At 36.6% G+C, this 27,984-nt stretch overlaps 5 protein-coding genes and 1 long non-coding RNA gene across 8 annotated transcripts in view; 2 read left to right on the top strand and 4 right to left on the bottom strand.

Moving 5' to 3' along the window:
- The window catches only part of Gs2 (glutamine synthetase 2), a 60,648-nt gene extending 45,873 nt beyond the window's left edge, over positions 1-14,775 (top strand). The window contains exons 2-3 of the mRNA XM_033469940.2: positions 4,466-4,656; positions 11,487-14,775. Of these exons, the coding sequence (XP_033325831.1) occupies positions 4,473-4,656; positions 11,487-12,412 (1,110 nt within the window). The 5' untranslated portion in view covers positions 4,466-4,472 and the 3' untranslated portion in view covers positions 12,413-14,775. The remainder of the gene's footprint in view (positions 1-4,465; positions 4,657-11,486) is intronic.
- Positions 2,280-4,078, bottom strand: LOC117220201 (uncharacterized). Its single transcript, XR_004490216.2, has 3 exons — positions 3,658-4,078; positions 3,275-3,311; positions 2,280-2,478 (listed from the first exon to the last, which is right to left on the bottom strand). It is a non-coding gene; the product is annotated as an uncharacterized LOC117220201 (long non-coding RNA).
- Positions 9,729-10,983, bottom strand: LOC143260163 (SURF1-like protein). The gene is made up of 5 exons (XM_076524881.1): positions 10,969-10,983; positions 10,794-10,904; positions 10,553-10,674; positions 10,307-10,489; positions 9,729-10,143 (listed from the first exon to the last, which is right to left on the bottom strand). Exons 1-5 carry the CDS (start codon positions 10,981-10,983, stop codon positions 9,945-9,947), a joined length of 630 nt encoding a protein of 209 aa, XP_076380996.1. The 3' UTR covers positions 9,729-9,944.
- A 1-nt stretch (position 14,776) lies between the features above and the next one.
- On the bottom strand, positions 14,777-16,258 carry LOC117220204 (surfeit locus protein 1). The gene is made up of 5 exons (XM_033469945.2): positions 15,884-16,258; positions 15,643-15,764; positions 15,385-15,579; positions 15,124-15,297; positions 14,777-15,038 (listed from the first exon to the last, which is right to left on the bottom strand). The coding sequence occupies exons 1-5, from the start codon at positions 16,109-16,111 to the stop codon at positions 14,828-14,830; spliced, it is 930 nt and encodes a 309-aa protein (XP_033325836.2). The 5' UTR covers positions 16,112-16,258; the 3' UTR covers positions 14,777-14,827.
- Positions 16,259-16,327: 69 nt separating this feature from the next.
- Positions 16,328-20,281, top strand: Bulli (regulator of MON1-CCZ1 complex protein bulli). 3 transcript variants are annotated; one of them, XM_033469944.2, is made up of 12 exons: positions 16,328-16,551; positions 16,625-16,767; positions 16,834-17,139; positions 17,224-17,398; positions 17,479-17,638; positions 17,708-17,813; positions 17,890-18,043; positions 18,135-18,198; positions 18,293-18,512; positions 18,579-18,748; positions 18,817-19,092; positions 19,723-20,281. In XM_033469944.2, exons 2-12 carry the CDS (start codon positions 16,648-16,650, stop codon positions 19,982-19,984), a joined length of 2,013 nt encoding a protein of 670 aa, XP_033325835.1. In that variant the 5' UTR covers positions 16,328-16,551; positions 16,625-16,647; the 3' UTR covers positions 19,985-20,281. The 3 variants fall into 3 exon arrangements, with proteins under 3 accessions (XP_033325835.1, XP_033325834.1, XP_076380830.1); XM_076524715.1 differs by having other exon boundaries at positions 16,331-16,475; positions 16,574-16,767; XM_033469943.2 differs by having other exon boundaries at positions 16,328-16,767.
- LOC117220183 (GTP-binding protein Di-Ras2) overlaps positions 19,894-27,984 on the bottom strand; it is a 76,454-nt gene continuing 68,363 nt past the window's right edge. The window contains exons 4-5 of the mRNA XM_033469907.2: positions 26,214-26,479; positions 19,894-25,769 (exon numbers count right to left, since the gene is read on the bottom strand). Of these exons, the coding sequence (XP_033325798.1) occupies positions 25,562-25,769; positions 26,214-26,479 (474 nt within the window). The 3' untranslated portion in view covers positions 19,894-25,561. The remainder of the gene's footprint in view (positions 25,770-26,213; positions 26,480-27,984) is intronic.

A 27,984-nucleotide genomic window follows, 5' to 3' on the forward strand; every position in this document is an offset into this window, starting at 1 on the left:
AATCTCTTTTATCTTCATCGGGTAGATAACGATGTCAAGTTCGAAAGATTCTAAACCTGTATTTATTAAATGAACAGCTTTATCTCCTAGGTTACTAAAAACTAACAAATTAATTACCAGAGTGCGAATTTATTCGTTCATAGTAAAAATGAATGGATCAAGTACAAAATTGTTAAGTTATTAGAAGACTTTCAAGATATTGTTACACTGTTTTCAATGTATTACAATTATTAAATTTCGCCTACCTTGTATTTCTTAAAATTAACTTAGGCAATTTTTATTATGCATGAAGATTTGCAATCCATTGATTACCATCTATAGGTATGTATATGTGCGCAGAATGTTTGTAAGTGTGTACAGTTGCTCATAAACCAATAAATACAAAAGTACCTTCTTCCCAGCTAATTGAATAATATTAATGTTTCCATTCTTTCATTATTATAATATTTCTTTTTCATATTACACAAAATATCAAACGACAAATTTTAATTAAATGACAAGTAATTCCCTTACAAATTGTAACAAAAAATTTTGCAAATACGATAATGCTAATAGATAAGCTCCGAAAAATTAGTAAATATCCTTCAAACATTCTAAAATAAGAATGAACAGCGTTTTTCTTAAAAATATCACTGACACGTAATAAAACAATTCGGAAAGCTCACGCTCCGAGACTTGTTCATTGCTTCGAACGCAACCCGAAACCGTCGTCGCCGTCCCACTGCCGAAGCCGCGTGCCGCTTGCTCGCTTAATCACCTTGCAATTCGCGCGCTCGCCTCTTATTGGTCACTATTTTCAATTAATAACTCGTAAATAAAGCCATAGATTGCATTTTCGCTCAGGAAAAAGTTACACTAAATGACCTCAGGAACTCCCCATTTCCCGGAAATACGATAATTTTGGGACACCCTGTATAATAATAAATTGTCTAAAATACATATCTAATAATTATCTAACATACATATATAATAATAAATTGTCCAACATACATGTGTAATAATAAGTTGTTTATTATTCCACGGTGAAGAAATTGATTTTAAATATAAAATGCTAAGAGTCAATAAAATATTTTGATACAAATATTTAAAAAAAAATCAAATGCATAGTTGATTTGGCTTGTAAACTGCAGATATTGTACAGAGTTCCCCTACTTTTTGTGACCGTGTTAGAGGTCGGTTTTAGGCGTTTCACCCCGTATATGACGGGTTGCGTGAAGACGAGTCACGAACGCCCGTTTCGGCTAGGGGAAAGCAAACCGATGACTCTGATGGTATCCCCGTCGCTCTATGTATATTATGGTGGACGGTGGACCAGTTGTGAGTGAGTGAGTGAGTGCTCCGATCCTCCGTGTTGACCCTTTGCAAGGCTCTTATTCGAGGATTTCAGGTTAGCTGATTTATTATGTTTGTTTGTGGAGCGATTTACGCTATAATTACATCGTCGTGAATCTCTTCGAGAAATTCCGAGCGGAAAATATGTTGGAGTAGTCGAGAAGATCGTTAAAACTAACGATATTAATTTGATCGGTCATTATTAGACAGTGGAACTTTATACTAGAAGAATCTTCAAGACGTTGTAACGCTTGGAATTCAACGAAATTTACCACGGTTTCATTGGAATAAAATTATAATTAGCTGGAAGCATTGTGAAGAAAATTCGTTGGATTGAAATGTTCGAAAAATTCTCTGTAAAACTGTAACATAAATTACCGTAAACTGGTTACGATAAGATTAAATAAAATTTTAGAACACCCATGCTCGTCGTAACTTTAACAATGTCGAGATATTTTTACTAATAACATTGCTAGACACAAGTCGTAACTCATACAAATAGTTGTTGAATTTGAAGTGAACATTTCGGAGTGTTTTATTTTGTCGTATGAATTCTTTTAAATAAATCTCCTTTAATTAATATTTAATTGCTGTATTACATTCGGATTGAATTGCATACTTATGATTGGTTTGCGGATTTTTATAGAAAATCAAAAATTTATATGAGAGTTGAAAATAACATATAGACAATCACGAATTTTGTAAATCATTTTGCTGGTTTATATGGGATCTGCTTATTTTTATAATAAATGAATAAAATCCAAAGTCTACTTATGGATAAATCGTAAATTTTTACGCAAAATTAAAATTTTGTAGCAGGCAGTCTTGTTTTGACAATCTCAGTAACTTACAATTAATCGAATTTTTTTTTAAATCTTCAGATATTTCCATTATTATGTACTTCGTGTGACAAATGTAAACGCATAAATCATAAAATAAATACATACTACAATAAAATCAATTTAATTTTATTTTTGTTAGGGCCAGTTCAGTTCGTACGCCCCTGAACCCGCGCTCCATGACACTCTCGAAACAAGTGCCGAACGATCACGCATCACTCGTGAAATCAAAAGCAGACTGGTTCCTGACGCTTTGCCACGCCACGCTTAATCGCGAATCAGGAGATGTATTCGTCTGCGCTCATAGCTACAATGATCAGAAACCCAACAGTTCTAAATATAGTATGAATTCTAATTAAAAAAATAGACTTCTGTTTATCAGTGTGTCAGTGTATCAGTTCCATACTTGCAATGTCGAATATCGTTGCATTGCATATGATAGTTTAAAATAAGAATAATATAATCATATCTACACAATTCTAGATTAAAATAATAATAACAAAAGAATAGGTACGCAATATTAGTTTAAATATATAACAACAGAACAAGTACATATAATACTAGCTTAAAACAAAATTAACAAAAGTATATGTATATATGTATATTTTAATAGTTTAAAACAAGTATAACAATACTCTACATATGTACATGATATTAATTTAAAACGTGAATAACAAAATCGAATGTGTACAATAATAGTTTGCGACAAGAATAACAAAACTACATAATACTAGTTGAGAACAAAATTAACAGAACCATATGGTACAAAGTACTATGTTCTACATTATATTTAAAACACTCGAATCTTCGATAATCAATTTTGTTTCACAGAAGAAATGTCCTTGTAGCTATAAAAGAAATCTCCGTCATAATAATATTGAAATAAACAATTTGTTTCGAACAACATAATACGTACATCAATTTAATATGCAAAAACAATCTATAAATAAAAAGAATATGGAAAGCTTCAATTTCAAACCTAAACAATTTATTCAATTCGTTGATCAACCCAAAAATATATGACACATAAACACTGAGGTGATCTTGAATATCTTATACAAACAATTTTTTGTGCAATTTTACATATATTGAAACATACATACATGTGTAGAGAAGTCTGGATATCGATTCCACGTTTAACTGAAACATTTTTATACCATTAAATTAAGATCACTTTGTAAACGATCGTATTCATACAATTCTAATCAGAACATCTATTATACGATATGGCGAGTACGATATAAATCAATCATTCACAAAAGAAAATACTTATATTCCAAACACTTGCAAAATCTAGGAAAAATTGTCCGACGATTTCGTTAACGTGTATGTATATCCAATGATCACAGGATCAAAATGTTGCAACTATGTTTCCTTATGCTTCGCACTGCACTTTCTTATCTCCTAATTTTTCCGAAATCATTTGCGTATTCGTGTACGAATAACACAAAACATAAGAAATAAAAGATACTTTTAATATACATACGTGTACACATTCTTGTAGAAGGATATAATACAAATCATTTTGTTCAGCTAAAATCGCGTTTTACAGCATTGTGCGACTGACGACGCATGGAAGAGATCGACGCGAAGCGACGTATACGCTCGGAGTACACGCGGCGGCGGCGTGCGTGCCGCGTGATGCTACATGCGAACTGCGTGATACGTGGGCGCACCTCTTTCTGGCGCACCGAGAATAAATCGAGGCAATCTTTTAACGCGAGCGCGGCCACTGCACCAAAAACCTTTCTCCGACTCCACTGTTTTCATGCGGCCAAGTTAGAACGTTGGTCTAGGACTCCTAGACCATCTACGTAAGGAGCCCCCCAAACGTCGACTCTTCCCCTTCTATGCTCCTTTGCCGATGCAGGAACAGATACGGTAGCAAGTCTCTCTGTTGTTCTTGTGCCGTGGCCACGTGGGGACATTGTTTGTCCCCCACTCGTCTTCCGTGGACGGAACAGCTCCAGGCAAACAGTTCAAAGAATACGTTTAGTCAAAGGAGCCGCGTCGCGTGCCGCGTCATATACGCTTGACTGGCTCCGTCGGACCTTAGCATAGGCGTAGGAATAGCACAGGGACAATGTGAGCAAGTGTAATCGTATTAGAGAGACTTTGTTGTACTTCCAAATTAAAAAAACTTCCAAAAAAAGAACTTCCAAATTAAAAGCAGTTGTTATCGCTAGTCAGTCGTCTAAACTGTAAGCGGTATTATATGTGCGTTCATTTTCACCCGAATTTCAACGATGTTCAGGCTTCATTCCGCTAATAGAGATCCTATTGATTGTTTGCAGCGTCACGATGTCGCGTACCATGCTGAAGGAATCGCCAAACGCGGCCTTAGACAAGGGTTTGCTCAAGAAGTATTTGGATCTGCCTCAACGGGATGATCAAATCCAAGCTACGTATATTTGGATCGACGGCACCGGCGAAGGATTGAGGAACAAGACCAGAACGGTGGAATTCGTGCCGAAACATCCGTCAGGTTGGTGAAATTGAATTTTATTCGTTTTCTCGGTACGCGGAATACGTATCAGGGACACAAAAAACAACGGTCGTTTGAAAAATTTCGGTAGAAACAGTCGGTAACAGTGACGTGTTTATTATTCGAATAGAACCTACCGATCGTGAAATGTAAAAGAAATGTTCCAGAAACCACACGATTAAAAGATTTTAATTTTTGATTAAAGGTAACAATTTTACAATTAACCGAACATTTTGTTCGTTGACAACAATCATTATTGTTGGCAAAAATTTTATTTCGATCACACCCTGCGTATTGTATGATGAAAATCTAATTCTTTTTATGCGTGACTATTATCGGTGATCAAGATAAATTTTCCCTCTTCGATAAATTTTATAAGTAGACTGCGGAAGTACGATAAACAAGTATAATAGAACGTCGAGATTATCCGGGATAAGCAGAGTGAAATACACCCCCCTCCAAAAGAGTATTAGGACACCTGTTGATTTAGTATAAGTTGTAATTTTTCATTCCGTTTAGTACAGTAAATTGTTCTTAATTGACCCTCAGCTTGTATACACGAAAATGGATAATTTGGGAAGAGGAGATACGATTATTCGAGCCTTGCGGCTTGTTTTTATAGTTACCGATTGTCGACAACTATGGCAAGGCTCGAATAATCGTACCTTCTCTTCCCAAATTGTCCATTTTTGGGCTGAGGGACAATGTAAGAGAAATTACTGTATGTCGAACTGCATCTTAAAATCTCTGAAAGTTATCCATGCGCAAAGATATTATTGCCGCCATATTACAGACCTCTCTATACTGAAACACTTCTTTTAATAATGTTTCTTTATATCTACAAAACTCAAGTGCTAGTATAATATAATATATAAGTACTATATAATAGTACTAATAGTAATAATACTATATAATATACTATATAGTTATAATATATAACTAATATATAGTTATACTATATAACTGATATATAGTTATACTATATAACTAATATATAGTTATACTATATAGTTATAATATATAACTAATATATAGTTATACTATATAGTTATAATATATAACTAATATATAGTTATACTATATAGTTATAATATATAACTAATATATAGTTATACTATATAGTTATAATATATAACTAATATATAGTTATACTATATAACTAATATATAGTTATACTATATAGTTATACTATATAACTAATATATAGTTATACTATATAGTTATACTATATAACTAATATATAGTTATACTATATAGTTATACTATATAACTAATATAATATAAGTACTCAAGTGCTCATTTTTACTTTTTTATTTTAAAAGTTTGTAGAGTTTTACAATGCATATCTATCACCTCGATTACCGGAAGTAGCAATAACAAATTGAAAAGCAACAGGCTTAAGTATACGCTGGATTCGAGATGAAGGTAATTTATATTTTGATTTGCAAAGGTATTTATATACAGATGGAAGAGAATAAACAAACTTATAATTTTATAGAGATTCGCGATGCCAAGATTTGACTATATTTTTGTCGGCCACCTGTTCACATCCTACATACATTCTTATTCTCATATTCACCAGCATTCCATCTTTCCATGTTTTCTTTCCGTCTCTAGAACTAGCCGTTGTTTAACAACTTCTGCGTTTTTCCTCCACGCCTAATTGTACTCGCAATAGCTACTTATATAAGTCGCGGTTCTTTTCCTTGTATCACTTTCAATATTTATTTTATCATTTTACGTAACCACATTTTGGTTTCGTTGTTACTGTCAGGCTCGGTTCATTTTCTTGTCCGTTTTTTTGTGCGAGTATGACGTTTATCTGTTACGTTAACCCTTGACGCGCCGATTATTTGTTTTCAATACGGTTGCCCAGCAGGTTCGGCACCCTTTTACGACAAAGCGCTTGAAAATGGAAACTTCAATAAAAAAAAAAGAAAATAGGCAACTCTCTCTCTCTCTCTCTCTCTCTCTCTCTCTCTCTCTCTGCTTATGAATCTTTCTTTTATTTTACAAACGTGTAACGGACCCGCAACGTGGGGGAGAGAAGGAATTTTCGGACGCCGAAATTCTAGTTTTCCCAAGCGAACGAAGCATGAGTTTCGAGAAAGAAACTTTCGAACACTTGCAATCAATTTATACGCCTAAACCGTAAAATTCCCAAGGGGCGGTGGCTCGTCGAATCCATAAATCAAACAATAATAAATTCAGTCGATCGATTTTCTTTCTGAAAACTCATAATATTCGCACGAATAAATTTATAACAAACTCTCTTTACTGTATATATATATATGAAATATATATGAAATAAATATAAAAAATAAATATAATATAAATTAATATTTAATATTTAATATTTTATATTTTATAAATTAATATTTAAAAATAAATATAAATTAAACCCATTATATATATATATATATATATATATATATGAAATTCCAGGCGTATGAAATGGGTTTAATTTATCGTTATTGAACCGGTGGTCCTGAGACGAATCCCAACCCCTAAGAAGTTCTGAGATCAATACGTAGTTTAAAAATAATACGACTAATGCAAAGAAAAATGTCATACAGCCGCCAGCGAACTAGTGAAAACGTACCTTTGTGACGAAAACGGCACCTAACACACCTTATATTATATTTCGGCGATATTCCGATAATTCTTGTGTATAATTCAACCGTAATGAGTTGACCCTAAAGAGGACTGCTCCGGTTACCTGGTGTAGGAACTTAACCCAGTTAATAAGGTGCTTATTCAATACTAGTCTTGTATCGTGTTCCTGTACCGTAAATAACCGCGCCTGTGAGAGCTTCTACTCCTCTAATTTCCTCGGAAGAGAAGCTAACAAAGGATAATCTTTACTTTAAGTGTCGAAAGATTTTTCGCTCTTTCATGTTTATTCCCGCAGATTTTTTTATGTTACGACACGATTGTCAAAGTTGGCTTAAACTATCTAGTTCCGTGCTATTAATTTACTGTTAAGCATTTGGAAGTCTCGAATATGAAACGAAACACGTAAACCGTTCTGATCATCAGTTACGCCGTAACAGATACGAATGAAAAATATTGGGTTGGCAACTAAGTAATCGCCGATTTGTTCAATGAAATAACAAATTTCTTTTTACTTGGAACGAAGTTTAATCTGTAATCTATTTTCCATTTTGTTCGATGACCTTTTGCCGTCTCTCTGACAACTTGAAAATTCCACGCTCGTAGAAAGTCTGATCCTTCTCGGCCAAAAACTGAGTTAAGTGAGATTTTACAGCGTCGTCGTCATTAAAAGTTTTACCACGAAGGGAGTTGTCCAGGGATCGAAATAAGTGGTAATCCGATGGCGCGAGATTAGAGCTATATAGAGGGTGTAACATCAATTCCCAACCGATATCCATCAATTTTTGCCGAGTGGACAAAGACGTGTGCGGCTTAGCATTGTCCTGCTGGAAAATGACACCTTTACGATCGACCAATTCTGGTCGCTTTTCCTTGACCGCTGCATTCAATTTGTCCAGTTGCTAACATGCACGGATAATAAAAAATAACAATAATAATAATAATAATAATAATAATAATAATAATAATTTTATAATATAACATTTACGGATATCATAAAAATGGGAGTGAGAGACATCTGTAACTGAAATCGGCAATTACTTAGTTGCCAACCCAATAAAAGCATTTAATGGTACCGATTAAGAAACCTCCAGAAAACCCCGCGGTCGCTCAGGGTGTTCGACGCCACAGCCATTTGTTTTATAATTGACGTTTCTTTATTTTTTAGCGAAATGTTAAGTGATGATATCTAGCTGCCAATAGCTGCATTAGCTTTCAGTTAAGAGTCACAGTAGCGTGATTTTGTTCTCGATATTACTTTTACAGGTCTCTTGGGGTGTCGCGCACCCCACGCGAACTTTACGTAACTATACCCAATGCGCCCGGTCCAGGATTAATATTGTATGAACAACAGCAAAGTGCTGTTGCGAAGTATTATCTCGTTTAATTCATAGTGCAGAAAATCATATTTATCGACCCTTAAAGTAAACCTAATTTTCCTGCGAACTGGTTGTTCTAACAAAGACAAATTGTTTTCGTAAATTGACGCGAGCATGTTACTTAGAACAGCAATAAACAAGAACTTGCAATATGGAATCAAGATTGGAAACAGTCCAGGCCTACTACTTGCCACAAGGTTTGCCGATAAGTACGATATCAGTGCAGCAATTTACATGAACAGAATAAATCAAACAATAGCAACGGGTTTGAGAATAGGTCACACCAACCTTGCCCATTCTTTTCTTATCGCTGAATCAAGCCCAACGATTTGTGATGCATGCAACATATAAACCTCTATCGGATACTTTATAATCCAATGCCCTAAATGAGCCGTTTATTTTGAAAGTGGCATAAATCACTCTTTTTCTTTTTCAAATGAAAAGATACCGTTCAATTGTATAATAATTAGCGTTACCATTAACTCGATTTTTTTGACAAAGTGACTTATGCCACTTTCAAAATAAACGGCTCAAATATCGAGTTGAAAGAACACGATATAACATAGTTAACTTAGCAAAACTACTGCATGATGAAAATTCTTGTGCTAAAACATCATCGTTCCTGGAGGATATCTTTATCGTCTAATGTGGAACCGTCATCGCGTTCCAAGCACTCGCTAATAACTTGGCAACGAGGCACGTGACCTTCGCGATCAACTAACAAAGGAAATAACTTGCAACAGACATTGTTTGATATTCTTTCGGTGGACATGCAGCTTAAAGTTGACCGTGTTAATGCGTTCACATGCTCGGTTTGCTTGCGCGCATTCGTCACTGTCAAAGAGTTTCGTCTGTATTCATGAAATTCCGCGTGCGACGACGCGACCATTAAATATTCCCGGAGCATCGATAATATATTCCATTCAAAATCATTATCCTTTTGCAACAACTTACTCCTGATCTGATCATTTGAAAGGCGTAATAATGTAATATCCTTGATAGGTGTCTTTATTTCCTAAAAAAGAACCTTGAGTAGAAGAATCGCCATCCACTGTTAAACTTCTAGGGCCTATAGGAAATTCTTGATCATACAAAAATGCTCCTTTAACTTTAAAAGAATAATATTCCATTTCCTCTAGTTGCTGTAAACTGAATAAACTCCCTCGTAATTTCAGATTATAAAATTTTATATGTTTATGTCATTTGTGAAATTCCGCGTGCGACGACGCGACCATTAAATATTCCCGGAGCATCGATAATACATTCCATTCAAAATCATTATCCTTTTGCAACAACTTACTCCTGATCTGACAATTTGAAAGGCGTAATAATGTAATATCCTTGATAGGTGTCTTTATTTCCTAAAAAAGAACCTTGAGTAGAAGAATCGCCATCCACTGTTAAACTTCTAGGGCCTATAAGAAATTCTTGATCATACAAAAATGCTCCTTTAACTTTAAAAGGATAATATTCCATTTCCTCTAGTTGCTGTAAACTGAATAAATTCCCTCGTAAGTTCAGATTATACAATTTTATATGTTTATGTCATTTATGAAATTCCGCGCGCGACGACGCGACCATTAAATATTCCCGGAGCATCGATAATATATTCCATTCAAAATCATTATCCTTTTGCAGTAACTTACTCCTAATCTGACAATTTAAAAGGCGTAACAATGTAATATCCTTGATAGGTACCTTTATTTCCTAAAAAAGAACCTCGAGTAGAAGAATCGCCATCCATTATTAAACTTCTAGGGCCTATAGGAAATTCTTGATCATACAAAAATATTCCTTTAACTTTAAAAGGATAATATTCCATTTCCTCTAGTTGCTGTAAACTAAATAAACTCCCTCGTAAGTTCAGATTATAAAATTTTATATGTTTATGTCATTTATCTTACTCATTTGGTAGTTGAAGAGCTTCGTGAGAAATGCGTTCATTCAGATTTTGTATTAGGTTGACTTTCCATTTAAGTCTTTTCACTTGCCATGTGCCAAGCAGAAATGTACCAATTGGAATGCTCTATATTATTTACACTTGTTAATATGGTCATTTAAGCCCAAAAGAATTGTATGACAATTATCGTAAAATTAATATTCAATTACTTGTAAAATGTAATTTTTAATATATTTTCAACTTGCCAGCAAGAAATATCCATAAGGCCCAAGTGTTGCAGGCAATTCAATAAATTTTCTTGCTTTGTTTTTACTCACATACAGGTTAGGTTTACTTAGTCGTGTTTTAAATCTTTTCTGAATATGGATAGCATCGATAATATATTCCATTCAAAATCATTATCCTTTTGCAACAACTTACTCCTGATCTGATCATTTGAAAGGCGTAACAATGTAATATCCTTGATAGGTATCTTTGTTTCCTAAAAAAGAACCTCGAGTAGAAGAATCGCCATCCACTATTAAACTTCTAGGACCTATAGGAAATTCTTGATCATACAAAAATGTTCCTTTAACTTTAAAAGGATAATATTCCATTTCCTCTAGTTGCTTATATGTTTATGTCATTTATGAAATTCCGCGCGCGACGACGCGACCATTAAACATTCGCGGAGCATCGACTGTATGGAAATGTCTCTGCGAACACGTCGTCGATTAAGAGTGCACAACCCGGACGGAATTCGTACCTTGCTATGCTATCGCGACAGATGATCGGACATCATCGGGGGGGGGGGGGGGGGGGAGACAAACGCGAGCTTGGAATCCCAGCATTTCCGCGAACGAGAAAACGTTCCATCACGCTTAAAGCCCGGCGATAAGGCTGAATCACCGGGACACGTTATTATAGCTCGCGACTCACAGGACTCCTTTTGTTTTCAGAGTTACCGATTTGGACGTACGACGGAAGCTCGACGTACCAGGCGGACGGAGCGAACAGCGACATTTATCTGTTCCCCGTGGCGATCTACAACGACCCGTTCCGCCGCGGCATGAACAAGCTGGTGCTGTGCGACACTTACAACAGCGACAAGACGCCGACCGCCTCGAACAAGCGCTACAAATGCAACGAGGCGATGGAGGCGGTCAAAGACGAGGACCCGTGGTTCGGTATCGAGCAGGAGTACACCTTCCTGGACACCGACGGCAGGCCCCTTGGCTGGCCGAAGAACGGCTACCCGGGCCCCCAGGGCCCGTATTACTGCGGCGTCGGCGCCAACAAAGTGATTGGCCGCGAGATCGTCGAGGCTCATTACCGGGCCTGTATGTACGCGGGCGTGAAAATGGCCGGGACCAATGCCGAGGTGATGCCGTCCCAATGGGAGTTCCAGGTGGGCCCGTGCAGCGGCATATCCGCCGGCGACGATCTCTGGATCGCCAGGTTCATTCTGCACCAGGTCGCCGAGGAGTACGGCGTGATCGTGACGCTGGACCCGAAGCCCATGGAGGGCTCGTGGAACGGTGCCGGCGCGCACACCAACTTCTCGACGAAGTCGATGCGCGCGAATAACGGAATCGTGGAGATCGAAAAAGCGATCGACAAACTGAGCAAACAACACCTCAGACACATCCAGGCGTACGACCCGCGCGGAGGGAAGGACAACGAGCGCCGCTTGACCGGGAAATGCGAGACAAGCAGTATACACGATTTCAGCGCCGGCGTTGCGAACCGCAATGTCAGCATTCGTATTCCGCGCGGCGTCGCGGAAGACAGGAAAGGATACTTGGAGGACAGGAGACCGAGCAGCAACTGCGACCCGTATGCTGTCACCAATGCTCTCGTCCGAACCTGCGTTCTGAACGAGTAAACCGCTCGGAACCGACTCATTGTTCTTCGGTGTCGCGATTATGAGGAGCGGAGATGGGGAGGATAAGGGGCGAATTAAACTCGTAGATTGTAGATAGTGCAATGGTGATCGCGTGTATCTTTACCGGACGTGTTCTCTGTAATTCGACGACCTGCTTGATCACAACTCGAATGAAATTCGATAGACGCGATGAGAGATCCGAGGGGAAACCCCTTGCTCGGATACCTTTGAGAATCGATTGCTTTCGGGAAAATAAAATGCCTTCGCCAGAGGCTCGTGCCTAACAAAAACCGAGTCGTTTGTCGACAGTCTCAGGTCAGCGCAGACGGGAAAAGGATAGTCTTGTAAAAAGTGGGAGGGAGCGGAACAGGATTTTCATGGGTATAGTTGTTCAGGAAGATTCACGAAATTGGGGGCGACATTGGTTGAAATCAACAAAAATGCGTTCACAAATACCGGTCGTTAAGGTAATCGTTCCTGAGATATTGAATGTTTTAATTTGTAAATTGAACACCTAGATATGCCATTGAAATGGTTAACTATTGTTGTTGTTAATGATTCGTAAATTTTATGTATTTATGGTGGATGGTTTGTTTTACACATGTTTTATTGCATTTTTCACACATGTGAAAATGTTAATCGAATATCTCAGACACGATTGGATCGCTGCTTATTATGTCGCCACAGCTTTTTACCTAGCCTTATGTGAAGGATGTTTTTGAACCGAGCAAATCGAGCGATCTGCAATTCGTGTTTTATACTTTCGAAAGAACCTCTACATCGTTAATCGTGTATGTAATCGAGTATATAGAAAACAGAAACGTTCAGTTTTAGAGTGTACCCCGACGCACGAAGTAGCATTAACGCTTGTTACATTTACCCGTCTGAATTTAATAACGTTGTAACAACCGGGACAATAAAGGCAAACGTATGCCATTTCGCAGGCGAAATTAGCATCACGAACTGTGTTACTTCTTCGATCGTTCTGCTGTTTGTCGAGAGAAGAAAGAAGAGATTGCACGTGCACAACAAAAGCCCGCCAGATTTCGACATGCTGCGTTCCTCGATCCGATCAACTTGAAAATATGTATAACGGGTTCCGGCTTTAGCTTAGGTACTTGGTCTCCGAAATTATCTATGTAGGGCATCTTTCGATGATTAGCGAGTTTTTAAAGGCAAGCACAAAGAACTTTTGAAATGTCGTGATCTCGCGTACCTTATCTTCACATTTCTTGTTTCGATGGTCAATAGATTCAGTCAAATCATGGGATTGGCGAGAAAAATTAATATCGCTTTTGGATTAGCGGGAATATTAGATAATTTATATTAAAATAGGTGAATTTTATCAATGAAAGTTGTGGCATTCGGACGAAACTGCTCCATAATTCAATTCATATGTAGAACGGCAAGATTGTACAAAATAAATTATTGCCGGAGATTGTATCGATTTAGAGCGGTTTCGAAATTAGATATACTAATGACACACACATAATATCGAGAAATCATAACACATTCTCACCAAGCTGTGATCAGGCATGTACACATCTACGAAATTTTCTCTCGTAAAATGTAATGGTGTGTCGAAGGAAACATGCAGGATATAGGGCGTAAAAGGTTGTTACAACTGTCAAAGACAAAGTAAAGTAATGCCAAATAAAGGCGCCCTCCTTTGTCGCAATTATCATTCGTACGATTGCTTGCGGGTCTTAGGATCCGTGATCTTTGGAAGGTGACCTCGTGGTTGCCCTTCAATCAATCGTGTTAGAGTAATAGATAGGGTAGTAGAGCCGAATGGGGGGGGGAGGTGACTAATTGCTGTGCCTTTCATTTGTTTTCGGGAATAATTAACCTTATATTTACCGAATAAGACATTAATTTTTTTATTCAAAAATAAACAAATTTAATATGTATTATTCAATTAATATAAAGTTAATTATACCCGATAATAAACCAAAGGCAGAGCAATTGGTTACACCACAGTAACCCGGCTCCACTACACTACGCGATGTAAAAATGAAACGAAAGAAAAGTCGATGTAGCATGTACATGGTGTATTTTCATATTTGTATGGTATATTTTCATACTTGTATTTTCTATGCTGACTTCTGTATTTGTAATTGTATATCAGGACCATTGTTGACAGTTTCGTTGGTAGTGGTTATCATTGTTGTTGTTATAATAATATGTAATAATATTATAGTAATAATAATAATAATAGTAATAATAACAGTGAAATAATAATAACAGCAGTAATAATAATAATAATAATAATAATAAACGATGGTTTTGATGAAGATAATACTATTCTCTGATTAGTATGAAACATTCACTTTGTTATATTCTAAAATAAAAACTTCTACAAACTTTGACTTATTTCATTCTGTATTCCCAATTTTTAACCATTAGATAATTACATTATAATGGTTTGTTTTTAATGATTAGCTTATACCACATATATGCAGTAAACCCAGAAAGAGAATACCATGTGATGATATAACTTAAATGCTCATTTCTTATTTTCACTTTTGTTTGACTTCCTATTGGATACTTGGGAAAGTTTTTATCGCTTTTCATATCAAGGTATATAGGAGCTGTCTTTCCTTTCTCAGCCATTGCAGACACATCTCTGGAAAATAGTATTGGTATCAGCACATTGTGGTAAAACGTTTAGATAGATTTTCCCAATATGTTGTAATATTATCTTCTCTTACCTATAGTACCATACATCATCCTTTGAAGAATTTTTTGGTAGAAACTGTGGCCGTTTCTCGTTCAATCTTAAAACACCTACAATTTCCACCTCACCTTTTACCTGAGTATACTGCCTTGTATTTGCGTTTTTTAATGTCTTAGGAACCCAACCACGATTTACCAGGATTGTCAAACTGAAATACATTTCATAAATTGCAATAACAAGGAAACATTGGAAAATATATTCCATTCAAAATCATGATCTTTTTGCAATAACTTACTCCTGATCTGATAATTTGAAAGGCGTAATAATGTAATATCCTTGATAGGTATCTTTATTTCCTAAAAAAGAACCTTGACTAGAAGAATCGCCATCCACTATTAAACTTCTAGGACCTATAGGAAATTCTTGATCATACAAAAATGTTCCTTTAACTTTAAAAGGATAATATTCCATTTCCTCTAGTTGCTGTAAACTAAATAAACTCCCTTGTAAGTTCAGGTTATAAAATTTTATATGTTTATGTCATTTATCTTACTCATTTGGTAGTTGAAGAGGTTCGTGAGAAATGCGTTCATTCAGATTTTGTATTAGGTTGACTTTCCATTTAAGTCTTTTCAATTGCCATGTGCCAAGCAGAAATGTACCAATTGGAATGCTCTATATTATTTACACTTGTTAATATGGTCATTTAAGCCCAAAAGAATTGTATGACAATTATTGCAAAATTAATATTCAATTACTTGTAAAATGTAATTTTTAATATATTTTCAACTTGCCAGCAAGAAATATCCAAAAGGCCCAAGTGTTTCAGGCAATTCAATAAATTTCCTTGCTTTGTTTTTACCCACATACAGGTTAGGTTTACTTAGTCGTGTTTTAAATCTTTTCTGAATATGGATAGCATCGCAAGATTGAGAGCAATGATCTTTATTTAAAAACTGAACTAGATTTGCTTTACACTGTTTTCCCAATCTTGTAAAAATAGTTCTACTTGTTAAATTCATTTTTCAGCACTAACCTTTACGAACATGCAAATGGAAGGATAATGAAACTTGAGATACAATACATTTAAAGCAACTGTGCGGAGCTGGATGCGCAGTAAAATGGTGGGGATACTTGTAAAAACTTAAGAAAAAAAAATTGTGCAGAAAGATGGGTATTACTGTATACATTTTACATGTTGTTTTATGATCAAATGGTTAAACGTCACTCAACGTCATTCGTACTTTGTGCATAATGTTGAATGTGTATTAGATAAAAAGCATATTGCCATCAGAAGGTGCTTTTTATTTTAAGAGGATTTAGTTCGTCAGGAAATTTAATATTTTGTTATACTAAAGTGATTTGATGTTGAAAAATGTTTATTTTGTAAGTGGAAAATGTTTATGAAATAACACGGTGACAAAGACATAGTCAAAACAGAATTGCTTATTGTAAAGGTTTTGTAAGTAGAGACAGTTTTATAGGGAAGCAAAGAAAAGATTATAATATTCAAACAGAAGGAATAATATTGACAGCAACAGTGTAAAAGCAGTGTGACATGGCAGTCGAGGAGCACGATACAGATGGCAATTATTACTTGGAACTATCTTCTGATCCAATTAAATTTGAATCAGTTAGTTGTCTTACCAATGTTTTTTTCGATGACTCAAAACAGCAAGTGAGTAAATGAAAAAAGGAGTGTCAATTATTACAAAGATGTTAAAACAAAATATTTGGTATTTAGGTATTTGCTGTTCGATCAGGGGGAGTTGCAAGCGTATTAGTTAAAGGACCAAACCAAAATCTAAACTTTCGAATGGAAGACAAAGGGCCTGTGATTTCTATCAAGTTTTCTCCTGATATGAATATATTAGCTATCCAACGTAACAATGCATCAGTAGAATTTGTTAATTATTCTCCTGTCACAGGATTAGATAATATTGAATACTCGCAACCATGTAAAGGAAAAAATGCAACTATATTGGGATTTGTTTGGACTCATGGAAATGAAATATTATTTGTTACTGATTATGGAGTTGAGTTGTTTCAAGTAGGGAAAGAAATATTTTAAAGATACATTTGCACTGTATCTATGCAAAACAATTGATTTCTTATAGATTTGTCTATGTTTTAGGTAAATCCAGAAAAACGAAATGTTCGGGCACTAAAATGCTTAAGTTTAGGTGTCAACTGGTTTGTTTATTGCCCACAAAGCTATCTAGTGCTTTTATCGTCTGGTACAATGGGGAATCAAATGCAAGCATTACATGTAACACCTGGAAATCTCCATAAATTGACAAAATTTGAAAGTTAGATAAAGTAAAATAATTAATAATTACAGACAATATGGTAGAATGAAAAATAACAAAATTATAATTCATTGTTTCAGTGGAACCTGGTGCAACAAAACCAGGTAAGTTAGCGGTTTGCGAACGGGATGTGGCATTAGCAGTTTTGTATGGAACACCTTGTATTATCTTATTGCGACATCAACCAGGAGCAAATCGTTCAACAGGAACTGCATCCGTCTATGTATACACTGTCCATAAGTAAGTATAATACTCGCATGTTTTGCGATATTGGTTATTCACATTCTAGTTGGCATTTTATTATTACAGGATGACAATGATCAAGCGAAGTCATATTTTGCAACTCGATGTCAGTGGTAGATTTGCCATTAATGTTGTCGATAATCTCATCATTGTTCACCATCAAGCTTCAAAAGTGAGTAAGCATGTGTAATGGGAGTTTGAAGAATGGAAATAGAGATGAAAACTAAAACGAAGTAACTGGTTTTTAGACCTCAATGATTTTTGACATTATGTTGCCGGGAGTGAGCGATGGAACCGTAATGCATCATAATAGCGTAGCACCAGCAAAAGCCATCAAGCCGTATAGTTTGAAAGTGCCAGGGGCAACTTTATCAGAGCAAGCTTATCAACCATGTCAATTATGTATCCTTGACAAAACAATGTGTATTTCATACGTAATTTATATATTGAACCATATATAAATTAGCCATTAGTTTTCCTCAACGTTTCATAGATTCACCAAACTGGGTCGTTTTCCAGCCAAACATCGTGATAGATGTGAAGCTAGGTTGCCTATGGTAGGTAAGTCCATTAAAATTCGAACATATAGTATTAGGAATATATGAAAAATAAATACTGAGAAGCTAATCGTCTGTTTGGGATCCACGTTAGGTACGTGGAGTTGAAACTGGATGCGTTGGTCAAACTTATTACGGACAAAGTATTGCTGGTAGAATTTTTGATGCAACGAACGAACGCAAAACAAGTGTTGGTGCAGGTACTACAGAGCTTTATGATACAGCTGCCTGTCAGTTTGATGGACATGCCGGTTATATTCGATAAACTGAATTCCGTATATAGAAATTATTTGGAAAGCGAAATTCAAAGTCAGGTAATTATATTGTTTATTCTAGTATATAAATTTCTCTTTTGTTTAATATATTTGTTTATTTTTTAGATGGGGACTCCTTTACAAAATAATGTAAAAAGCATCGGTGTACCTCCCGAGAACTATAAATACAAGCTTCTGCTCGATCAGAGCGACACTTATAGTTACATATTATCAAAATTCCCGGAAAATACGATTGAACCAAAAATGATTGTATGGGTACTTCTCGAATATATTAGGTACTTTTATACACTTGGTATCGTTTATCGTTTGCTGGACAATGTCCGTGACATTCCTGTCGTTTTAGATCCTTGACTGAACATGGAATACCTGTACAACATTACTTACACGAGTTGCTAATCACGACGTTAGTGCAGCGGAAAGCATATTACCAGCTTCATCAGTTGTTGCAATATCACGTGGTAGCAGATTCGAAACCTTTGGCATGTTTATTGCTCTCTTTGGAGAATCTTTATCCGGCTGCTCATCAGCTTGCCTTGGATATGCTGAAAAGACTCGGGAATGCTCACGAAGAAATAATTGAAGTTCTTCTTTCGAAAGGTCATATTTTACAAGCATTGCGGTAAGTTGTACTATCGCTTCCATTGTACAGTAAGCATTTGATAAGTAGCTGCTCAACAGATGGCTGTTGGAAACGCCCCTCGCTCACTGGCATTGCCCGTACTCGTACACTCTACTCTATCGCCTAGGAAGAATACATAAAGTGTCGCATTTAATTCTCATACTTTCAATCATGGAAATTGCGTATACATACAATATTGTTTTACAGAAATATTTCAATTTTTTTTATTATAGTCGTATAATATCTAGGTGGCCATAACATTTCTTGTAGGTGGAGGGTTTCAGGAAATTTCAAGGTCAATTCTATTTTCTAAGAGAGTTTCGCGATATATTTTAAATTTTGTATGTATTCAAGGTGTTCCGTCTAATATGAGCATCTTTAAGTACCTCAATTTCCTGAGAGATTTTTGTTTGTCGCATCATCCAAGATTTAGAGGATATCGATTTTTAAAAATGGGATTGTATATATAAATACAGTAGGTATGCCCGCGGGCCAGATTTTAAACAGCCCTGCGTTATAACATAAACAATTCTATAACTCCTAGCACAGCTACTTATCGAATGTTTACTACATGTAGGATCTCTTCACTGTTTGTTTTTATCGTATATTGTATTTTGCTTTCTATTTCAGATATGTTCGGTCAGTGGGAAAGGCGGATCAAGTATCCGCCAGGAAAATCTTGGAAGCAGCGAAAGCCACGGAGGACACTACATTATTTTTTTCAGTTTTCAAGTTCTTCGAACAGCGTAACTTAAGGCTGCACAATTCGACAGCCTTCGCGAAGGGAGAACACTGCCAGGCTTACGTTCAACATTTCAAAAATTTATTTCACGGAACTGATAACGGATGTAACTCGGATACCAATTCCAACGTTACTACCATCTCTTCTTGATAAATTTCTTGATGCGTTTTCCACTCAATTTTGTTGCCGCCTTATTTTATTGTAATATAAATGGCGACGACGGCTACGACTACTACAGGCTACAACATCGATAACAATAGCAACAGCAGAAAAGACTACAACCGGTGGTGCAGTTCACATTTGTAACACGGAGAATAGAAGAGCTTATCTGGTCGCGTTGAAGTATTTATTCGCTCTATCCCTTCGCGATATACATATGCGTAGCATATTTTTCATCGTTTATTTACATTTATTGTATTTACCAATACAATTTTGATTTGATATCGATACAGCATTCGTTTTGTTTCTTCAAATATTTACGTAGCTATAGCGGAACGCTAATGCGATACAAAAGACTACTAGAACAAAATAATGGCGCATCGACAAGTTCGCGCACAGAGTTCGAGCGTAGAAGCATGCTAGATTAAGATAGGAAAAAAGATTTCAACGTTTAGTAATAAAAATATCTATTTTTTTTTACTGTTTTCCTTTTTTGTTTTTTTTTCTTATAGCTTCCTTGCATAACGCGCTCGAAGTCGTTTGAACAAACGCACCGAATTCACGTATGCGCAACGATGGAGAAGTACGTTGCGTTCTCAATGAATACAGAAAATTGCTTTGTGCTTACACTTTAGACGAACAGACAGTCACAAAATATATATTTGGTAAAATTGGTCTGGTGTGTTTGTACGAGAAAGGGAGAAATGCGATCGCATCGCATACACAGACGTGCACGTATCTGCAGCAAATTTGCGCGTATGCGAGCGTATGAATACGTATTTATACGTTCAAGGGCAATAATTGGTATTTGTATCTGGAGCGACTCGGAATCGACTTACACGACTGAGTTTCTAAAAGGGAACGCTTCGGCATTATCTTCCGTATAGTAGGTTGGTTTTGTAGGATCCGTGCAAATAGCGATACAATGGAGTTGCATCGCGAAGCGTTTTCACCAGCGACATCTCAGTATTCATCCATTTACCCTGACTACACTGCTCGATAAATTTTAACTTTGTTTACATGTTTGCAATAACCAATCGATACTTCTTATGTTAGGTTAGCCGCAAAGTAATTGCGGTTTTCAACGATCACCTTTAATTTTTTTACCTCGTAAGGAAAATAATCAAAATATGTATGGGACCGCATACAGCTTTTTTCTTTAAACTGCATATAATTGATATAATTTTATAACATTTTGACCTTTAAAAATTAAAAACATAAATTTAAACTACGGATGAAGCGTATGAATGTTAAAGAATTTTTCTAGCAGTCGATTGTTGAAAATTCTATTGTGGTAAACGTATTTTCAAACGTTGAAATATATGGTAAGTATGTAAGGTCAGCGTCATATGAATCAATTTATTTATCTGTCGCAACGTTGTTTGCGACACACGCTGTCGATCATGGTCGAAAACCATTTTTAAGTTATTATAATTTTTCTTTTTATTCAAGAGAATCCATTACTGATTCATTTGTTATCTCTTGAATGAAAATCAAGAATTTTATAAAACCAGAATGAATTAAACTTGTTGCTAGATTGAAAAAGTGTAAAAACTGATGATCCCTATTTTGATTAGCTCCGTTATGAGACCACGTACTTAAAATAAAATAACTCCAGGCAACCGCAATTATTTTTCAGTTAACCTAATAGATTTCCGCGCGCTGCTTACAAATATGAATTTTATCTTTTGAAATGGCGGGCCTAATTTAAGTACGTTGCGCGATAAGACTTATGTTTTTCGTATGGAACCCGTCAACGAAAACTATGATAGATTTCTTTTATGATCGAGAAAATAAAATAATTTGGCAAGAAACGAAATCAGCGTTGTAGCATTCTTTGATATGGTTCCTTTACGAAAACAGTCTACTATACCGCGTGGAATACTTACATTTTGCCTTAGATTCTTACAGCCAAAATATGAGCTGTTCCGTTCAACTAAAATATATTGTATACTTCACAACAGGTTGAAGTTATTACAAAGATATTAATTTGTTTAAGAAACGAATATAATCCTCTCTTAACTACACTCAATTGAATTTATAATGTACTGATATTTAAAAAAAACAAAACAGTTATCTTTTCTCCAACTTACCTAGCTTCTTACTCCTGGTGCAATATTCAGTTAAATATTCAGTTAATTTCAGTTAAACGGAACATCCTACATATTTTATTTTCAAGAGTCTATACGATCGTTTTACATAAGAAACATTTATCTATTAGGTTTTTACATGTGAAATGCCTGATTTTTAACAATAACTTCAAGGAAATCATAATTTTTGTTCACATAAAAGTTATTAATCAAAGCAGTCATCATCGTAATCAACTCATTTTGTCAATGAATTACAAGTTTTTTAATTCCATTATAGTAGAAATATTTTAATCGATGAGATACTTTATTTATAAAATCGTTATTTCTATTTTTGGTCTCCTACTATCAACAAATGGTGAGTTTATTTACCATACCTCGGCGAAACAAAGCGTTAATATTATTAACGCTTAATTATTCATCGCATAAGAACAGTATACGATAATCGCGTTGATCCAAAAAGAAATTCTACTTGTAATTCACATTAGGTATCTAACATTCTAAGCCTCGGAATAATATTATATCATAAATTTGCACTTCATACACTATTGGTATCATAAAATAGGACATTTCATATGTAACAACCTAACAGCTTTCATAACTAAACGTAAAACAATGTTCAAGGTGAAAATTGGACACGCCGTGCTCAATGTTTGAGAACGACGGGTAAAAACAGCGCACAAAAATGTCAAGAAGCGGCTTTCGTTCACTGGAACACAATTGACGTTTTCGACCCTAAGCTTGTTGTGCGAAGACCAAACTCCGACTCGCTCGATACGCGATTCCTGTTTACGTGTGTACACAGCTCGCTCTATTCCCGGGTGTTCGGTGGATTCGTTGTCTCGCAGCCTTTTCTCTTCGATTATCGCTGAAAAGAGCAACGGGCCACAATGCCGGACTATGCCTATGTACATACAACAAGAGGACGGAGAGGATATTTGTCGGGACACGCTCGGTCCAAATCGCGTATTAGGCTGGGCACGCGCTGTCACCTTCGAGTCGCGCGACCGTTTAGTGGAGCTGTTTACAATTTCACAGTGATGGACACAAACGTTTCTTCCTTCCCCGACTTTGATTCCGGCGATCTCCGACAGTTGTCGTTGAAACTAGGGCTGCGCGGGTCGGATCGGGATATCGAAAGTTTGTAATCACGTAAGTATGCACGATGGTTAAATTCGTTAACTAATATTTCCGTGTAAACGAGTTACGGAAACCTTGATATATTTTTATGATTTGTATGGACTTGAATATTCAAGAAATAAAATATCAAAGCAATGAAATAATATTATACCACACTACATATATACGTATTTTAAGACATATTTCTTTCTTGTGCGGAGTTTTATACATGTTTACTAGACTCCGGATAGAAAACTGTGAAGGATTAGAAGCATTTGAAAATACTGTTTTATTATTTTCTACTTATTACAATTATTAACCTTTTAGGCACGACGCGCCACTATAGTGGCTTCCGCGGATGTCATCTCTCTGGACGACGCGCCACTATAGTGGCTTGCTCTAATAGCTCACTCGCTCATCGTTTGAACCAAATAATCGTCTTCATATGCATTGTTTCACACTTCTTTTGTCTTCGCATCGATTTATAACAGTCAACAGGGTGTCCGAAAAATGTTTCGCAATTCAGAAATGGCGGGTTCCTCGGATCATTTGAAGCAACTACTTCCTTTACAAAAATTTTCTCCGAGGCACCGTTAACGAGTTATTAACGAAGAACAGTGACCAATAAGAATCGAGTACGGCTGACGCGAGGCGGCTCAGCCAACCAGCGCGCGAAGTCGAGTTCCGCTTATTGGCTCGATCGCCTCGCGCCAGCTGAGCTCGTCTCTCATTGGTCACTGTTTTTCTTTAATAACTCGTTAACGGTGCCTCGGAGAAAATTTTTGCAAAGGAAGAAGTTGCTTCAAATGGCCTGAGGAACCCGCCACTTTCGGATTGCGAGACATTTTTGGGACACCCTGTATATACAGACAGAATATACAGTATCAGACTCTGTACAGTACATATCAGACTCTGCCGTCCAGAGAAATAGCCTCGCGCAGAATTCAGCCGTACCTAAAAGGTTAAAAGAGGTAAGCTAGTGTCCTCTAACAGCTACTGATTACAAGCTTTTGGGATTCAGATCCGATCCGACCCAAACCGAGGCTCGGGTATCCGCGTATACCTAGTTGAAACTCGTGGACGTCTACGTTTTACGAGCGAATGGTCGAGCAAACTTGAAGACAACCAGTGCGTGGTTGGCCTGATTTCGATCGGTATCGAAAATATGCTCGGGCGCGACGACCCGATCGAACAATTTCGACGGAAACGACGCTTGTAAAAATGTTGGAACTAACCAGGAGGTACCGGTACAGTCTCTTCGTTCGGGGATCGGACGACTCGTAACAGGGGAAAACGTTGTTCGACGGCAACAAAGCTGCTTGCGAACGTTTTTGGGAAACGGGACCGGGTGGAACGTTCGCGGTTGGGTTTCGTTCTTGAAATCGACGCGACATTGGAACATCGATTCCGCTCCGTACCTACTGGCTTTATCTCGCCCTCTCGATCCAGCTGGCATTGTATGTTCTCACGGGAGAAGGAATGATCCGTAATGGAATAGAGTTGTGACTATCGACGCTGTTTTCAGTAAATATCAATAATACGGATGTGTCACCGATAATTCAACATATCGATATATCGTTAAGATATCGTTAAGACGAATGGTAGCTTCAGAGTAAAATGTGATGAATCTATTGTTATATAATATAATATAATATAATATAACATAATAATATAATATAATATAATATAATATAATATAACATAATAATATAATATAATATAATATTATAATATAATATAATATAATATAATATAATATAATATTATAATATAATATAATATAATATAATATAATATAATATAATATTATTCAAACAAATGTCTTTACTTCTATTTATACTGATCGCAAACAGAATATTTGTAAATGTTAACCATAATCTGAACCTTTTGCAAACGATTTTATTTTCGTTTATATTTATTAACGCAGCTAATAAAGTTCAAGATCTAACAATCTTAGACTAAGGACTAAGATCACTAGCACAAATATTAACATTCTGGGAATGCTTCCAGGATTCAGGCTAATTTCGTTCAATTAATTCGTTCAATCAGCTTCTCCTAAAACAGCGTGGACCGATTAAAATGTGCACATTATTTCTGTTTGTAATATAACAATTTACAACATGTAAAGTACTCGTCGTGATAAAACCGTACGATCAGTCTCTCGATTTCCCTTAACGATACTTTAACGATATCACCGATACGTCGTTAAGTACCAATAAGATATCGATGCAATATCGATAAGCAATAGTCACATCTCTACGACGGAATGGGGTCAACATCCGGCCGAAATATGCTACAGTCGTTGAACGTGAGTACGCGGGAGCGTGCGGAGAAGAGGGGGCTGGCTGGCAAAACGATCGAGTTAGGAGATGTTGCAGTCATCGGTATGGGTGTCCCTGATCTGTTGCTTCGTCTTTCGCGAGGCGCGCCTGATCAAGCTACGGCTGCGCGGTTTGCTCTTGACGACTTCCTCGTTGCCGGCGACCGTCGAAGATTGCGGCGCGACCGTTTGATGAGAATTCCCTCCCGGCCCGCCGGTGACCGCCGTTTTACCGTGTGGACTGCCGGACCTGCCAATGCCAACGTGATTCTTTTCGTTACTCGCGCGTTGCGATATACTTACTTGTTGCGATTCACAACGCGTCACGATGCGACGCGACCGAACGCGAGCCAACGTTACCAACGTTGCCAACGCTACCGTGAATACCAGCCGCGATCGATCGCCCGGTTAATCGACTCATTGTCGAGCGTTTTTCATTCGCCTTTTGTCGAGCGGGGCGGTCGACCAGCGGAAATTAATTTTCGCGTAGACCTCTGGAATCGCCACGCCGTGTCGCGTCGCGTCGTGTCGCGCGTGGAGAAGCAATTTAACTCGGGGAGGGGGGGGGGGTGATACGAATCGATCCGCGCGAGAAAATTTGCGTGGCAAGGAGGGGACGGATCCCGCGCGATTAGAAACTGCATCGGCCGCGAACAACAACGAAACGTGTTTTGTTTTTCCAAGCGCGCGATACCTGCGCGATCCGTAAGCGGAACATCTTCGTCTGAGGCCCGACTCGTCCGTTTCACCGGGAAGGCTCTTCGGCACGATTTTCGACAGCGTGATGAAACAGCGGAAAACGTCCTTGATATTGTAGTCCTCCTTGGCGGAGCATTCCATCACCTTCGCCCGGAGCTTCGGCAACTTGCAGAACACCCATTCGCTCACGTCCTCGATAGATACTTCTCTACGCGTGGTTGCCAGATCCTGCTTGTTTCCGGCGATGACTATCGGCACTTCCTGTCGAGAATAGTCACGATACGTGGATCAGACACAACGGTACGGTGTATTACTTACGTTATTGGCGTAGTTGGGTAGAGCCAGTGGCAGAGTTCGACAAAAAATGAATCGACGACTAACGATTGAATTTCTACCGTTAGTCGTTGATCGTTGTTAACGGTTCGATTTCTTTCAATTGCGAAATTTATATGTTATGTTAATTTATTGTATTGTTAGTATTGCATTATCTTATTTATTGGTTTCATACTTTCTTTGAATTTGACAGAGCAACTTCTTCGAGACAATCAAGTAATATAACATGAAAATGAATATATTAAAAGATTTCACAGAGGTTGATGATTTCTTACGTACAACAAACGTCTCCCGCCATAAGTTCTGGTAGAGAGGCTGTTTTCGTTTGCTATCATAAAGAATACACCAAAATCACATAATACAAGATTAACTAATGCAAAATTAAAATAATAATAAATAAATATATGTATAAATAACAAACTATTAAAAATAAACATGTTTCTATAGAAATTCGTTTTTATTCTCTCCCTCTCTCTCTCTCTCTTGCCTCGAATACAAATATATAACAAAGTAATAAACATGATAAAGACAATTTTCAATGGAATTACATCAAAATATCTTTACCAATTCTCGTCATAAAGATATAATCTTTGAAATAATATACGATGAAAATAGCAAGTTGTTTTGAGCAAAACTTTTTCTTCAAAAACCTCTCCTTAAGAGATTTTTGTCTGTGACCATGTAATATTGTTGTGCGAAAGAAAATAATTATTCCACTGGTGCGAAAGAGAGATGGAAGAGAAGTGTTATTCTGTGTTTAGAACAGTTTTGTTTGTGTTATTATTGAACAATCATTTTGCAAAAATGTCAGTAAGGATGTCAGCGTAAATCAGATTCGGAGCTGATAATTAGATCACGATATAATTTCGAAGAAAAATGTCACGATTGTCTCAAATAATTATTTGAAATGATTATTAAATAAAATTATATATAGAGTCAAGTAAACAGCTGATTAAAAAATCGCTTATACAAAGTTCCTAGTTACGCCAATGATTACTTAACACTAAATCTATCTATTGTGCTGGTCAAAATCACCAGATTTCACTAAAAATCTATACAATGCACCCACTGATTGTGGCAAAAAAAACAAGAGCAGAGTATACTAGTGTATTACTTTCAATAAAATTTTAGTTATATTTCACGTATATTTTGCATACATTTTATATGTATTTTACATACATATTGCATACTTTGATATATGAAATTTGCATAAACATCTGCTGTCTACTTTTGACCATTCTCGGCTTTTTCATCAATTTTTCAAAACATATTTTTAAAGGTGCTTCTTGTAGACGTATTAGTCTTTATATTATTTCTCTCTCTGAGTGTAACATCAATTTTTTTAATTTAATTGCCGAAAATTGATTTTGGTGACGATATAAATATTTTGAGTTAAAACGACCCAACCACCGCAGTCGAAGCATTAATACAAT

Source organism: Megalopta genalis, chromosome 10 (assembly GCF_051020955.1).
Source record: "Megalopta genalis isolate 19385.01 chromosome 10, iyMegGena1_principal, whole genome shotgun sequence".
NCBI lineage: Eukaryota > Metazoa > Arthropoda > Insecta > Hymenoptera > Halictidae > Megalopta > Megalopta genalis.

Coding starts and splice junctions, on each gene's coding strand:
- LOC143260163 (XM_076524881.1), bottom strand. Junction 10,675..10,793: donor CTTATGGATATTTCTTGCTG/GCAAGTTGAAAA, acceptor TAAATAATATAG/AGCATTCCAATTGGTACATT. Junction 10,144..10,306: donor ATTGTTACGCCTTTTAAATT/GTCAGATTAGGA, acceptor GAATTTATTCAG/TTTACAGCAACTAGAGGAAA.
- LOC117220204 (XM_033469945.2), bottom strand. CDS start 16,111: ATGAATTTAACAAGTAGAACTATTTTTACAAGATTGGGAAAACAGTGT. Junction 15,765..15,883: donor CTTTTGGATATTTCTTGCTG/GCAAGTTGAAAA, acceptor TAAATAATATAG/AGCATTCCAATTGGTACATT. Junction 15,039..15,123: donor GATGATGTATGGTACTATAG/GTAAGAGAAGAT, acceptor ACTATTTTCCAG/AGATGTGTCTGCAATGGCTG.
- Bulli (XM_033469943.2), top strand. CDS start 16,648: ATGGCAGTCGAGGAGCACGATACAGATGGCAATTATTACTTGGAACTA. Junction 17,814..17,889: donor TTCACCATCAAGCTTCAAAA/GTGAGTAAGCAT, acceptor ACTGGTTTTTAG/ACCTCAATGATTTTTGACAT. Junction 18,199..18,292: donor GTGAAGCTAGGTTGCCTATG/GTAGGTAAGTCC, acceptor GATCCACGTTAG/GTACGTGGAGTTGAAACTGG.